This window comes from Nicotiana tomentosiformis, chromosome 5, assembly GCF_000390325.3.
Source record: "Nicotiana tomentosiformis chromosome 5, ASM39032v3, whole genome shotgun sequence".
NCBI lineage: Eukaryota > Viridiplantae > Streptophyta > Magnoliopsida > Solanales > Solanaceae > Nicotiana > Nicotiana tomentosiformis.
The window spans coordinates 89,060,183-89,076,638 of NC_090816.1; the positions used below are offsets into that span (position 1 = coordinate 89,060,183).

At 37.2% G+C, this 16,456-nt stretch overlaps 1 protein-coding gene across 1 annotated transcript; it reads right to left on the reverse strand.

The window, feature by feature from the left end:
* Positions 1 to 2,918: 2,918 nt before the first annotated feature.
* On the reverse strand, positions 2,919 to 7,474 carry LOC104100767 (phenylalanine ammonia-lyase 1-like). Its single transcript, XM_009608078.4, has 2 exons — positions 6,821 to 7,474; positions 2,919 to 4,901 (listed from the first exon to the last, which is right to left on the reverse strand). Exons 1-2 carry the CDS (start codon positions 7,222 to 7,224, stop codon positions 3,152 to 3,154), a joined length of 2,154 nt encoding a protein of 717 aa, XP_009606373.1. The 5' UTR covers positions 7,225 to 7,474; the 3' UTR covers positions 2,919 to 3,151.
* Positions 7,475 to 16,456: the final 8,982 nt, after the last annotated feature.

Genomic DNA, 16,456 nt, shown 5'->3' on the forward strand with positions numbered 1-16,456 from the left:
GATGGAGTTGAATTTATACATAGTTCTAAGGATATGTGGTACGAATTGGTACAAATCGGGAAAGATAAATAAATATGTGTTGAAATAAGTTATAAAAGAAATGAATGCAAACTAGATGACCTAATTAGCCTAAGCCTTCAAGTTTAATCACCTCCAAATCGGCTGAAGAAACAATTTGACTAAAATACCAAAAGCCACCAAAAAGTAGTATTAACTGTGTTTTCTGTATATATTATAATGAATGTGTGGGTTACTCTAGTGGTGAGCACCCTCCACTTCCAACCAAGAGGTTGTGAGTTCGAGTCACCCTAAGAGCAAGGTGGGGAGTTCTTGGAGGGAGGGAGCCGAGGGTCTATCGGAAACAGCCTCTCTACCCTAGGGTAGGGGTAAGGTCTGCGTACAAACTACCCTCTCCAAACCCCACTAGTGGGATTATACTGGGTTTTTGTTGTTGTTGTTATTGTTATTGTTGTTGTTGTTATTATAACGAATGTGTGTCTCAATCCCTCCTACAAATGATAACCACTCTTAATATAGTGGGGGAATCTCATCTTGGGTATAATTAAAAATACGTAGTGGGGATCCCATGATGAGCTTAATTAATTAACTTTTCCTTGATTTTCGCCGAGATTGTCTCCCCAAATGCGGCTATAACGGCTCTTTTGTCCCTTGGCTCGGTCTTGGCCGGTCTCGGTATGGGTCGATCTCTGGGTCTCGAGCTCGATATTGATCGGTTTCTGGGTCTTGAGCTCGGTAGTGATCGGTCTCTGGGTCTCGAGCTCGATATTATGATGACGAACCTCGGTCCATCATGCTTCAATCTTGATTAATCACACGAAAGACAAACTCGATTTTGACCGTATACAATCAGATAACCCCTTATACAATTCCTAACCACCTCCGTTATACAAGAATTGTACACTTAACTAACTTTGAAGTTGGCCTTCTCATATCTAATCCTCAAAGATGGTAACTGCGTTTGTCTAAGTGAAAGGAACCCTTAGCATTTGCAGGCAGCATTAGATAATCATGACAGAGGATTCCATTGTCCAGACTTGTAGCAGCCTTATGGAATATAAACTTTTAGGATTTGTTATATATATCAAAATCTAAGACCAAAAGCGGAAAATATCTTTATGCATTTACCTTGAACAAAGGATATACTAATAGAATTTTAACAATACCCATATTCTTTAATAAAGAGAAAACCCAAACCATTATAAGAATAAAGTGGAATAGTGAGCTACTCAAGAATCTCCGTAAAGAATATGTTATTATCGTAGGAACAACTCAACAAAATAATATATGGACACAAGGCATTTAGAGAAGATTTACATATCGACACAAGGCATTTGGAAGAGGCTCAATTGCACAATTGTATCCTTGTATTTCATCTTATATAACAACTATAGAAGAGGAGGAGAGAATGGTGTTATTAAGAGAATTTAGTTTGAGCAGTTTTAAATTATTAATACAATTTCAGTTTCAAATTATTTGACAATTACTTTTCAGAAACCAAAAGTATTGCTCATTTAATAATTGAATAATTGTTTCAAAATGAAGAGAAAACCCAACAAATGCCAAAAAAAATGAGAAAAAAAATAAATAGCAATCCTTGTCTACGAGCATCTCTTCTATTCCATCCTTTATATATATATATATATATATATATATATATATATATATATATATATATATATTGAATAGATCATGTAGTCTGATAGTCATGATTTTATGAAACCTAGTTTAATTGTTTTGTACAACCTTATACAATTAAGATGTTACATCTCGATCCCTCCATTATAGTTTTAAATCTACGCATAGGCAGAATAACAGTCGTGCATATTATTTTACATAATAAATATCCTTTATGGATTAATTCATTAATTAGTCGTGGTAGCTAGAGACAATTAATTTGTAAATAAGCAAAAGAAACTTGATCTATTTTGCGACTATAGACGCATATTTGAAATGATAGTATTGTCATTATTTTATTCTTATTAATAGATGATCGACATCCATTTTCTTATCATATACAGTCAGTAAAGTATTATATATATTTACCAAATAATAATATGTATAGGGTCAGAAAAAGAGATTGGATAGGACCCCAATCTCAAACATCTCTAGCTACAAAACTACTATTTCTACAAAAGAAATTAAGTGCCTCAATCTTAGATTAGTCTAATAAGCACAGAACTTGATCTACTCGTCCCCTGAAATATACCACCTACTTTTTAATTTTGAAAATTGATGTTATATTTTTGACCTACCTTCACTATCAGATGATTGAATTACTCCACCGAATTGGTGTTATTAATTAACGGCCGTGCATTTCACAGATATCACACCTATTGTTTTTCATTTTTCTTCTCTTCCTAGATCTTTGAACCTATGTGTCAAGTCAACCACCAAAATTGAAAAAGAATACGAATAATAAATAAAAGCAACAATTAAGATATTCCTAATTTATAAATTCAGTTATACCTGTTGTTACTAAATCTTTACCTTGTCTTGTTCAATATGTTATCATGATCCCTGGATTTTGTGGATTACAAGATTTTCCCTTTATTTTCTCTCTGCCTCATTTTCTGCCACCTACTTTTTCAACAAATAATTAATCGATTTAATGGGTTTAAAGAAGATATAAGAAGATGTGGCAATATCCTCTTCCCAGTTCCCACCTACCAAAATTCCTACCCCACACTCCTCCCCTCCAAGAAATGGATTTGGTGGCAAAACCATGACATAGTCTCTATTGCAATGGTTGTTGACAACCAAAAAAAAAATGATTCGTGTATCTATCTTGTCAACAACCGTGAGTCAACAGGGCAAACCTACTCAAACTAATTCCACAAACTAATAGAAAAATCGAGAAATAAAAAACGGAAGACAACAATAGTCTCAAATAAAAGATATTGTTGAAAGTGAATTGTTATTAATATGTTACATCTTTCTTGTTGAAGGAAGCTTACAACAATAAAAACAGTAGTACTAAGAACAGAAAACAGATATCATAAATAATTATCAAGAGTCACAAATTTTCTTACAGACCCTTTAGAATAAGATTACCCAAAAAAAAAAAAAAAAAAACTTAATGTACTCATAGTGTCACGCCAAGATTTTCCTTTCCTTTTTCTTTCTCATTCCTCTAGCAGAGCGGAAGAGGGGCACCATTCCATTCTTTCAAGCAATCAAGCAAAGGATCTATCAATTTACCTTCATTTATTGCTGTGAAAACCTTGTCAAATACTTCTCCTGGTGACTGCACATTTTCACCTGTCAAGAGATTGGTCCCTAGTTCTTTTCTCACAAATTTGTACAATGGATAGGACCTACATTCTTGTATCCTATTAGGAATGGTTGGCTTGCTATTTTCCAAGTCACATCTAGCACTCTCAACTTCCTTAGGCAAGATAGCTTTTAATTCTTCCTCAAATGCACCAATTTTTTGGAAAATTGAAGTGCTAGAATTCATCTCACCTTCACCATTTAAAAGAGCATGATCCACCAACACTTGTCTTAGCTTTTGAATTAATGGGTAGTTGCAACTGCATGGGTCATCAGCATATGCAAACACATATTCTCTGTCAACCACATTGAGCAAGTCCTTTTCACAAAACCTTGAAGGGTGAAGCCCCCCATTTTGGCCCATTGTCAATACTTTCTTGGCCACTAAGCTCACAGCATTCTTTACTGAGGCCTTGAGATTTTCTTCCAAGTGCCTTAAGTCAATAGCCTGGCAAAGTGCTACTAAATAAGTGGATGACATAAGTTTTAAAATATCCACTGCCTCTGCTGTCTTTCTTGAAGAGATTAAGCCCAAAGAGTTCACATCTTGATTGTGTTGCTCTGCACTCTGGACATGATTAGTCACTGGATTGGCCAAAAATTGGAGCTCAGAGCAGTAGGAGGCCATTGCAATTTCAGCACCCTTGAAACCATAATCCAAGCTAGGATTTCGTCCCCCGGTTAAATTAGAAGGCAATCCATTGTTGTAATAGTCATTGACAAGTTCAGAGAACTGTGCAAACATGAGTTTCCCAATGGAGGCAAGTGCAAGCCTAGTGTTGTCCATTGACACACCAATTGGAGTGCCTTGGAAGTTACCTCCATGCAATGCCTTGTTCCTCGAGACATCAATCAAGGGATTGTCATTAACTGAGTTAATTTCCCTCTCGATCATCTTAGTCGCGGCCCTAATGACCTCAATTTGAGGGCCTAACCATTGAGGGGATGTTCGGAGGGCGTAACGATCTTGTTTAGGCTTTTGTAAAGGGTCCACTTCATGGATTTTCTTGGCTTCCTTAACGTAGGAACTTCCATCTAAAATGTGTTCCATTATAGCTGCAGCCTCAATTTGGCCAGGGTGGTGCTTCAACTTGTGAGTCAAGTGGTCCGTGAATTCAGGCTTTCCTTGCATAACTTCAGCAAAAAGTGCTGATAAGACTTCAGAAAGGACAGCAAGAATGTTAGCCTCAAATAGAACCATAGAAGCCATGCCAGAACCAACAGCAGTGCCATTCACCAATGCCAATCCTTCCTTGGGCTGCAACTCGAAAAACCCGGTCTCGATACCGGCCCGTTGGAAGGCCTGAACAGCATCCAACAATTCTCCATCCGGCCCAGTGGCCTTGGAATTGGGCCGGCCCGTCAAAAGCCCAGCAATGTAGGACAGTGGCACCAAATCACCTGAAGCTGTGATTGTGCCACGGAGAGGCAAGCATGGGGTGATGTTACTGTTGAGCAATTTGGTTATAGCTTCCAAAATCTCAAACCTTATGCCAGAGTAACCTTGAAGAAGAGTGTTGATCCTCACTAGCATTGCCGCTCTCGTGGCCGAGTGTGGCAATGTGTGGCATGACTCCGTCCCATTGCCAAAGATTCCAGCATTCAAAAATCTGGTTCAAATGAAATTGCGTGTAACAAATGAGTTAATTAATTCATACAAAATCACCCCTAACACGAACGATATAGGAACATAGACTAAACTTGAAAGTGCCACCTTCGGAACTGTTCAAACCGTCCATCCATTAAATTCGTTCTACAATTAGACAAAAGTAGACCTAAATCTGCAGGGAGTATTTATTAGGCAAAAGCAAAATTAAAGTAACCAGTGAACTAGTATTACTTTTGTGGGTATTTCTTCATGCTGTCACGTGATTCTTTTTGGGGCTACTCATGTTGGATGCAGAAATGTCCGGGAGTCCCTAAACTTGGTAACTTTTCTATAATTCCTTTTTAAACTATACATGGTCTTGAATACCTCTATGAACTTGAAAATTTAATAGTCTTGATCCACCTAGATGCTGATGTGACAAAGAGCGTGAATACATTCTCTTATGTGCGTGGGAGGGAAGAAAAATTAAAAAATCAACTTCCAAGTAAGGTATTTTTCAAATATTAATTGTCACATAATCAAATATAATGATTTATTTGTTCCAATTGTATTTTTCGTTGTTTCTTCTTAATATACATCTCATTTTATCCCAATTAAATTTTTTAGATACAATGAATATATGTTTCAACTATGTATTTTTTTTTTCTTTCGGTCCAAATCTACAAAAGTTAGTTGAAGCTTCATTTATTTTAGCCAAATAAAAAGAAGATTTAGCCAAAGTAATAAATTACAAATGGTTTTTTTTCTACAAAAAGAAAAAATTACGTGTATTTATTTTTATTTTCATGCAATGGCTATTTAATTAAATTATGCATTTTTCTTATTCGATCAAATTCGCAAATATTTAGTCGGAATTTTACTATTTTAGCTAAAATATTTATTTAGCCAATATATGGAGTTCCAACAACGTATTTTTTTTTAGATGCAATGATAAAGTAACTTGATTAAGATATTATTATTTTTTGCCAAATAATTTTTTTTCAAGTTTTTTTAATATAGATTTTGGCAAGAAAAAAATAATTTAAATTGTTGGCCGGGGTAGAGGCTATGAAATTGCCAAGTTATGGGGAGGGGAAACTAAATAGAAGTTGTCAAGTTTTGGGGTGCCGAACTATTCTCCTTTTATTAATTCTTTATGTTAAGAATTTGAAAATTTAGGGGCCAAAAGAATAAAATAAAGTACTCTCTTACAGGAATGAGAAAAGGGTTTCCTATTTCTTGCATAACGTGTCTAGTACTGTAACTTTTCAAAATCATTGAAGACAAACCTACTAATACCATGATTTTAATTAATTTGTTTTAATTTAAAGTTATTGTTTACACTATTAAGATAGACAACTCCACAAATCATTCACCAACCGGGGATAAAATTTGAGGGGAAAAACAGTCTTTCCATTTTTTTAGTAGCTGTTTTGTGTCTTCTCTTGAATTTTAATCTTGTCTCTTTCTTTATTAATTTAGTTGGTCTCATGTTTGAACTGCCTATGCCTAATAAACGAAACATGGGGAATTTACGTGAAGCCATCTACTCCGAAGCCCTTCCTTTACCTACTTTGCCCGTCGCCCCAACACCCCCAAAGAGGGGCGGGGGGGGAGGAACTTCTTTGTAAGTTTATACATGGATTAACATTTTAATGAATAAGTACATGTAAATAATGATAGCATGAGTCTAACATGAGCTACTTAGCGACAGCTAGTAAAGAAAATTTAAATATCACCTAATTGATCTAATTTAATTTATATTTTCTAACCGTGCGTACCGAACGTTTACACTAACGTGTTGTTAACAGATAATCAGTCTTTTCTTTCAAGTTGGTTAATCCTAAATTTGTGTACAACTACTTGTAATTATCTTTTAGGTGATTGGGACAATAGCATTTTTAGATAATCTGTCGTCAATCATAAAAGTTAAACTCTCACCTAATGAGCTCTTTCTGCAGAGCGGCACCTTGCTTGGTCCTCCTGTGTGATGTTGCACCAAAACCAGTAGTAACGCCATAACTATCAGTTCCTTTATTCATGCCTTCCATCACCCAATCACTGCTTGCCTTGACACCGGCCCGCGCTCCCTCTGACAGCTCCACCGTGACCTCAGTGCCTGAACGGCCGGCTATGGCGGCAACCTGTGCTACCGTTAGCGTTTCGCCGCCTAGCCGGACAGCCGGCTTCCTAAACTCCTCCACCATTTTCTTCACCTCATCAAGGTGGCTACCACTGAGTGCCGCAGCTGCCATGTTCCAATTCAAAGGGTCTTCTTGTTGATGACCCTTAATGCAAAGTTCCTGATCAGAATGCCCATTACAATCTCCATTTGTATACTCCATTGCTAAACTAAATATGTCTTGCCAATTGAAAATGGAAAATATGAAAGAAAAAGATCAAGAACTCAAAATGTGGTTAGCTATGAGAAACGAAGTATATGTGATTTTTTGATGGAATCTTGTGCAATTAAAAGATACACGTAAGATTTATGTACGTGCAAATAAATGTGTTTTGCGATCTTCTCTCTCTCTATATTTTTGGTTGATTGGAGTTAGGAAATTGCAAAGCTTATGGGATTAGCTTAAGCTGAATTTCCTGAGTTTGTTGAGCCAAAATGTGAGTGTTTAAATAGAAAGGGAATCATATTGTCATGCTTGAGGGTTGGTTGGGCAGGCCAATGTGTTAGTTGAAAAGCTAGATTGACCGTTGGATTGCACATGGATATGGACGGCTAGATTTGTGCCAAGAAAAGTAAGCGGGCTTCCTCTCAACAACCAACCTTCAACCCTCACATTCCCCCCGGGAGATAAAAACTTACTGGCACGCATTTTTTACAAATAATAAATTAAGATAACAATATATGTATTACTTCATCCATTCTCACCGACAAGGGTTGTGGTGAAGTGGTAAGTACTCAATCCTTAATCAGAGCTCTCAGGTTCGAGTCCCTGGGTATACAGTCACATTTGTTAGGGAGCGCTTTACCCCCAATGTGGATAGCGGACACCGGATGGGAAATCAATAAAAAGAAAAAACTTCATCCATTCTCGTGTAAGTGACAATATTTTTAGTTTAGTTCGTTCCAGAAAGAATAATAATCTTTTAAATTTGTGAATATATTAATATAGCTTTTTTTATTTTACACTTGATGATGAGCTTTTATATTTATACAAATATTTTGATATATTTAAAATCACAAGTTTTAAAACTCTTATACCTATATTAATGCTATTTCATATTTAAAACCACAAATTTAAAAAGCTAATTTCTTTTTAAAACTTCGTAAGTCAAAATTATGTAATGCGAATTGGAATGTAAAGAGTATAATTTTTGTACTCTGCAGTAATAATATATGTAAAATTTCATGTTGCGTATTTATTATATTGGTGTAAACTGCTCTGGGTGAGTTTTTTCTCGTAAATTACCCCATGGTTTAAGCCATAATAGATAGTTATGTGAGTCGTCAAATAGAGAAGAGGAAATAATGAGTTGGGTGTGGTTGGTGAGAAACAGTCATACAACGACAGCACCACGTCATTTGAAGTGGAGGGAGATATGAATTGACCAATTTGCCCCTAATAAAAAAGTCATTAATAGCAGTTTTTCTAATGAGCATTTTTGGCTTAATAACTTAACCTAAAACTTCCCTTTAACCTACATGAACTACCATTTCAAAGAAAGAAGACAAAGATTAGTTTCAATTTTGTTTTCTGCTTATGAGGAATGGATGGATTGGTAGGCTAGGACAAATTGAGTATTCTGGTACATATTAAGCATGTAACATGTGCTTAGCTTTAACCTGATAAACTTGGATAATCTTTGATTTCCAACTTTAACTTTGACTTCTCTAAGAAAGCTGAAAAGGCCGGGTTCTGGAAAACTATTTTGTTAGTTTACTTGTTTTATTCATGGATAACATACAAATCCTTAGATTGTTATTCTGTAATGACACGAGCTTTGGCATTCCGTTTGGCTATTTGAGACTTTGAGTATCTTCATATAATGTGTTATAATTTACGAGTATAATTGGTTTTGATGTTCGAGAGGTTCAGATTGATTTAGAAGAATGATTCTAAAATGGAAGCTTGAAGGTTTGAAGAGAAGGATTTTGATTTTCGATTCTTGGTTTTGATGTTATTAATTTATGGTGTTTCGAGCCTTTGGATAAGTTTGAGTAATGTATTTGAACTTGTTGGTACGATTGGACGGGGTCCCGGGTGGCTCGGGTGAGTTTCGGACCACTCAGAGCATGTTAATGATTGGAAGATTTTTGCGAATGTTGGTGTACTTCGCGAAGCCCAGCAATCACAAACAAGGGGGACTGGCAGGTGAGCTTTTACTCTACGCGATTGCGAGGAAGGTGTCGCGTTCGCAGAGGGCTAGGGCAGGAGGAATCACGTTCGCGTGGGCACTATGGCATTCACAAAGTTGTGGAGTCAGGCGAGTGGTTTCCTTCGCGCGCGTTCGCGGAGCTAGGCTCGCGTTCGCGCATGCCTGGCATGCTGAGGGCTGCGATCGTGAGAGGGTCCTCGCGTTTCTGAAGAAGGGAATTTCGGTAGAGCTAGAGTTGACTTTCACGATCGCGAGGGTGCTTCCGCAATCGCGAAGAGGGACGCTAGGGCTGAATATAAATTTGCAATTCGTGGTTAGGCTCATTTTATCCAATTTCTCTCTTGCTAAGGCGATTTTAGGCCATTTGGGAGAGCCATATATATCAACTAGTATAAGGTAAGTGATTATAACTTGTTATGAGCTAAATACATAGATTATAAATGGATTTTAACATGAAAATTAATAAAAATTATTGGATTTTGTTGGAAAATCTAGAATTGGTAAAAAGGGAATTTGACCACGAAATTGGACACGGAATTGGGAAAAAAATTTATATATTTGAGTTCGTGATACTCTGGGTAATATTTATTTTTGAGAATTTTCGGAATTCAGACACGTGGCCGGGGGTTGATTTTCTTTAACTTTTCATGTGGGGTGGACCATTGTTTATAATTATTAAATTATGGATTTTTGAGTATGTTTTGATTGGGTTGCATGTTCTTTGGCTAGTTTCAGATTGTTTGGCATTGGTTTTGAGGTGTTAGAGAGGTGTTAGAGCCGATTATCAGATTTCAGAGCAAGGTAAGTCTCTTGCCTAATCTTGTAAGAGAGGACTTATTCCCGTAGGTACTCTATTCGCCCAATCTACATGTTATGGGGGCTACATACGTACGAGGTGACGAGCATCCGTATGTATGCTAGATTCTTGATATGTCCGGGTAAACTTAGGCTTACACCATGCTTTAACTGTATTACTTGAGTTAATCTTGTCTGTTTTAATTGCTTTAATTAATATTTTTTCCTGAGACTAGACTTGCATAGATTACCAAGCTTTGTTATTCTAGATACTTGGCGCGCTACTTGATTAGCCGAGGAAATTATACTCTCTCTTACAGATTTACTCATGTGTCGTATTCATTTGTTAGAAGTTTCATGATTATTCAACTCGTAAGTATATATATGAGTTAGGCTAGTGACCCATTGAAAGTTTCAATATTTTTATTGGATCAGACTAATCGTCTCAACAATACTCTTATGAAACAGCTTAGTAATATTCTTATGGGATCGGGATGATCGTGATAAGTGGGTATTTTACCAACTTATTTCGTCTTTAATCTTATATTTTTACTATGTTTGATTGATAAAATCGCGTCTTTAATGTCATATACTTCTATTTTACAGGTTTTATGTGATTTAAAAGTGATCGTGAAGAAACCAAGTAAAAACGAGTCACAAAGGAGCTAAAATGAACAATGGAAATCTGCCTAGTGAATTACCCTTCGCGAACACGAAGGAGTAATGCGTACGCGAAGCAGCAGGAAAACAAACCTTCGCGAACGCAAAGGTATGATCGCGAACACGAAGAAGAAATGGACGAAAAAAACTGGGCAGTTCTGGAATTTTACGTTTTTGACCCCCAAACCTTTTAATAATCGACCTTGCTTATTGGAAACAGATCTTTAGCAGATCTTTGGCATCTCTGGACATCTTTGGCATATCTTTGAAATTTTTGACTTATTTTCAATCTTTTGACTAGAGAACACGAGTTTTGGAGCTAGGGTTCTTGCACACACACTTGGGCCTTGAAGATTTAAAGCTTTTGGTTGAAAATTTCTTTCCCATTTATGTTCATTTCTCCATCTAAGTGTGTAGTATTTTTCTAACACTTGAATCTTATTTATGGGAATATTCATATTTGAAGCGTGGATTAAATATCTTGTTGTGCTTATGTATTAAACAATTTTTATTTATTATGAAGTGAGTTATTGTTTCTTTAATTACTCTTGTTCTTTAATGTTTCCAAAGGGATTAGCTAACCCTAGGACTCGTCCATTAACTTCGAATTGATTTTGAAAAAGATAATTTGGGATTGGGAAAGATTAATTAACAAGAACTTGAGGCGTTAACCCTCACTTTATAGATTCTACTTAGGGATATGATTGAACTACTTGTAATCATATTCGGGTGTGCTTAATTATTTTAGGGATAATTCAATTAGGAAGTCTTGTTAATCTTCGAAAGAAGCTAATATAGAATTATTACCCAAGGCTAATTAATATAAACTCGCTCATATTTGTAAAATCATGAAATACATTAGATCGTTACTTGAATGTAATTCCTAATGCATCCATGCTTGTAGCCATTGATCATTTTACTTTCTTTCTAGGTTATTACATTTTCGCAATTAGTTATAAATATTTTTTTAAAACTTTTCTAAGTGTTTGGCTTAGCATAATAAGTGATAGTTCTCTTACACGCCTAATCGCCTACATATTATTCTCTCTGGGATTCTACCCCGACTCATAGTTGGATAAAATATATTGCATGCGATCGTGTCCATTTACTTTTTAGTAGTGAATTTGGACGTCATCAAAATTAGCGCCGTTGCTGGGGAACAATTTGGCGTATTTAGGTTGTTTGAGAAATAAGCGTATGTGCTTTGTTCCAAACTTGTGAATATTTGTGTAATTATTTTTCTTATCATTGTTTATTTTTATTGTTGTTCTTTTGTTTGTTTCTTGTTTATTTTTTCTTAGTTTTGAAAAATGGTATCGCATATTGAAAACTGGTCGGATGGTAGTTGTTCATACTTTGATGACCTTGTCTTTATTATAGAGGACCACACTCGTGGCAAAATTATTTAAATTCTCCCGAGGGCAGATTGTACGCACAATCTCAAACCCATGAGTGGAGTATTTGTGATAAGTGTGATGGTCAAAATTATCATTGGACTAATTATGCTTATTTGTCCTTCCCTTACCCAAACCCCCACTATGATGATTCTACTTTTTGTGATGATAATTATAGGGATAAGGAAGTGTAAGAAGTTGAGAATGGTCAAAATTGAGAGTTCAAGCTCATGATGGAATACCTACTTGAAGGAGGAAACAAAGAGCAAAATGCCTTGGAGGAGCTTTTGAAAAATAGTCTCCAAAATAATTTGGAGCTTGAAAGGTTGAACTCACAAATGGGAGAAATGCTTGAAGTTTTAGAGGTCCAAAAAGCCTCGAAAGTGAATGATAGCCAAGAACCTTACTTAGAGGTTGAAGCCGAAAATCCTTCTTTGGCACTTGATCAAAATCAAGAAGAACTCTCAAGTGCTCAAAATGAGAGGATGATGCTCATGTTGGAGGCCATTCTTGAAAATGAGGAGAAGCACAACTTGGCACTCAAGGACTTAAAACAAGCACTACATCAAAATGATGAGACTATCCGCACTTTGGAAGATCAAATGAAATCATTGATTGAGGCTTATTATGCCTATCAATTTGAGAGTGTGGAAAGAGGTCAAGAAGAGTCCAACTTCGAGGGAGAAAGCGAGCTTTATTTTGAGGAATCAAGAATTGAACAACCGCCAACCGACTCCATGCTTGTTGGTGATGCCAAGAAAAATATAGAATTAGAGTCAACCAATATAATTGAAAAGATGGTTGAAAATGACTCTAATTCAGAGGAAAAAGGGGATGTTAAAAATCCGGAAAAAGTTGCAAGTTGGGAGGCAATTATCTCATTCCACGAACTTTTCAACTTTGGACTTGTATGGTGATATGGGAATTGAACCATGTGAATCCATGTGTGAGTGTAAAGAAGAAAGACAAGAGCCATACATCTTGTAATTTGACTATTCAAGAACGCAAAATGACATTCCTCAAAAGAAAGCCAATAAATACAAAACGAAGAAATTGATGCTTGGCTTAATCATCTACTTACCACCCCCGTTGCTCGTGGTCACAAGCTTGATTCCAAGTTGGGTGCCCAGTTCATATCTTTCAAGTGGCGAGAAAAATAGTAAAGTTGATTCGCGTCGTGCCACGACGTTAAATGTGGCGCTTGGTGGTAGGCAACCCATCGTTTTCAAAATTTTTAGTCGTTTTTGAAATTTTCTTTTTTAGAATAGCTTAGTATATTATTTTTGACTAATTTGCCAACTTTTAGAATTTTTGGAGTTGATTTGTGCAGGTCGGGATGACCGGACAGCCAAAAACAAGTAGCTGCTGGAAATTGCATAAGCATTGTTTCGCGTTCGCGAAGGGTAATAAAATTTTAAGCCTACACGTCCGCGATGCCTTTGTCGTGTTTGTGACTGTTTGGCCAACTTAACCCTTCGCGAAGGCGATTGGTCCCTCACAAAGCGAGCCTCAGGTAAGTTTAAAATATTAAAACAGTGGAAATCAATGTTTAATCCCTCTTGGCTCAAGAACAGTTTTCCCTACTCCTTGAACCCCAAAAATCAAACCCCCCAAAACCAAATTCCCCATAATCTTCTATTTCATTGCAGCCTCCCTCTGCACTTCTCTTATGGGATCGTGTTGTTCGCCTCGGCGGGATTATTGCAATACCACTCTTATGAGATCTGGTCATTTGTCTCGACAGGATTATATAACACCACTTTTATAGGATCAAATCATTTGCTTCGGCAGAATCGTGTATAATATTTCGATAAGGAGCCAGTGCATATATGAGTATCTTGACTCGGATTTGACATTTGCACATGATATTGGTCACATATATTCCATTCAAGAAAATATTTAGTATTTGACGATTTCGTATTTATCCTTCAATTGCAAAACATGTTGTACATATTTTTCTGTTTCGTTGCTACTTGCCATGTCTCATACCTGTCTATTTTCTCATGTATATTTGATTATTGGACCATTAGTAAGTGCCAATGTTATCCCCTCGCTACTATTTCTTCGAGGTTAGACTAGATACTTATTGGGTACACATCGATTTACGTACTCATACTATACTTCTACACAAATTATGCAGGCACTGAGACAGGTCTATCGGGTGGTCATACAGGCACGCAGATGTAGCTGCTGGCGAGACTTTATGGTGAGCTTCTTTCTACGTTACGATTCACAGCACATGGAGTCCCCTTCCTATTTATATACCGTATTCTGTCTATTTTGTATTCCAGACAGTTGTTGTAGTAGCATTTTATTCCAGTAGATGCTCATGCACTTGTGACACCAGATTTTGGGATTGTGGACCGCTTAGTCATTTTTTTTGTATTAGTTGATTTGGCATTTGACTTGTATTTCGATCATTGTACGAACTTCCTTTTGACACTAAAAGTCTCCCTTATGATTGAGAACGTTTTTCCGATTATTTTGATTCTTAAGCTGTTTTAAGATGTTTTGTGGGCTATTTGTTGCATAGTTTAGTTATTGTCTTTCCTAGTGATGGTGTTAGTGTCACGACCCAAAATCCCTACCTCATCGTGATGGCGCCTAACACACCGGCTAGGCAAGCCAAAACATGATAATGAAGGCAACATAATAATGAAATTTATAGAAATAGCATGAGTCTGAGGTCTCAATACAATAAAACTGCTAATACAAAGTAAATCCCCAAAAACAGGTAAGTACAGAGTTATGAGCTGCTGTAACGAAATACAAGTCTGAAACAAAAAAATAAATACACTGTTTGAACTGTAACAATAGTATGAAAGGAAAAGACAAGTCAAACTGCGACCAAGGATGCAGCTCTACCCTGCCTCTAGCAGATAGTCCAACAAGAAAGCCTACTGCTGATACCTGGTCCCAACACCTGGATCTGCACAATTAAGTGCAAAGCATAGTATGAATACAACTGACCCAATATACTCAATACGTATCGTAAATAAACATGGCAAGGTAAGAGAAGCACAAATTATTAATGATACTAGCTATCACCTGTGTAGTTTCATCGTTTAAATCGGTACAGAACGATATTGGAATCAAATCATAAAGTTTCGAAAGAAAACATATGTGTGTTTATGTGTACAGTTTGTCAAATACCTTGCTTAGATAATATCTTAGCATATAGAGATGATATCAGTTAAATCAGATAAATGATCAAGGAAATTGCAAGTAAAGATGAAATGCAAAATCCAACAAAAACACTGTTTGATTTCCTCAAATTTTCCATATCCGTACCAAACCACTGATCAGTTCCTCAATAACCGCGTGTACACCATCAAGAGAGAAACATGAGAGGATGACCCTAGGGGGATGGATCCGTATCTACACACTGCACGAATAACTCACGTGTTGCACGAATAACTCACATGCTAATAATAAAACCCGCACAGACAACTCACGTGCTGCAAGGACAACTCACGTGCTAATAACATCAATATCTGGATCCGCACGAACAACTCAAGTGCCAACAAACACAATCTCCAACATGAAACATTGGGTGAACCCTTGATAGACTAGGTGGCAATACAAGCTTGTAAACCACCTCTACAATCCTCTCAAGCACCTCAAGAGGGCCAATATGCTGCGGGCTCAACTTGCCCTTCTTCTTGAACCTCGTGACACCTTTCATGGGTGAAACTCTGAGCAATACGTTCTCTCCCACCATGTAGGTAACATCACGGACCTTCTGATCGGTGTAACACTTCTACCTAGACTGTGCCGTGCGAAGCTGATCCTGAACTAAATCAGTACCCAACAGCCTAGCCTCCCCTGGCTCAAACCACCCAACTAGAGATCGACATCACCTCCCATACAAGGCGTCATACGGAGCCATCTGAATAATCGATTGGTAGCTGTTGTTGTAGGCAAACTCTACAAGCGGTAGAAACTGATCCCAAGAACCCCCGAAATCCATGACATAAGCACGTAGGATATCCTCCAATATCTAAATGGTGCGCTCGGACTGTCCGTCCGTCTGAGGGTGAAATATTGTACTCAACCCAACCCATGTGCCTAACTCTCGCTGCACTGCTCTCCAAAATTGCAATGTGATCTGCGTGCCCCGATCTGAAATAATGGACATCGGCACACCATGAAGGCAAACAATCTCGTGGATATAGATCTTAGCCAACCGCTCTTAAGAATAGGCAGTCCCAACTAGAATAAAGTGCGCAGACTTAGTCAACTGTCCACAATCACACAAATAGCATCAAATTTCTTCAAAGTCCGTGGGAGCCCAACTACGAAGTCCATGGTGATACGCTCCCATTTCTACTCAGGAATTTCAAGCCTCTGAAGCAAACCGTCTGGCCTCTGATGCTCGTACTTCACTTACTGG

Coding starts and splice junctions, on each gene's coding strand:
- LOC104100767 (XM_009608078.4), bottom strand. CDS start 7,224: ATGGAGTATACAAATGGAGATTGTAATGGGCATTCTGATCAGGAACTT. Junction 4,902..6,820: donor CTGCAGAAAGAGCTCATTAG/GTGAGAGTTTAA, acceptor CATTTGAACCAG/ATTTTTGAATGCTGGAATCT.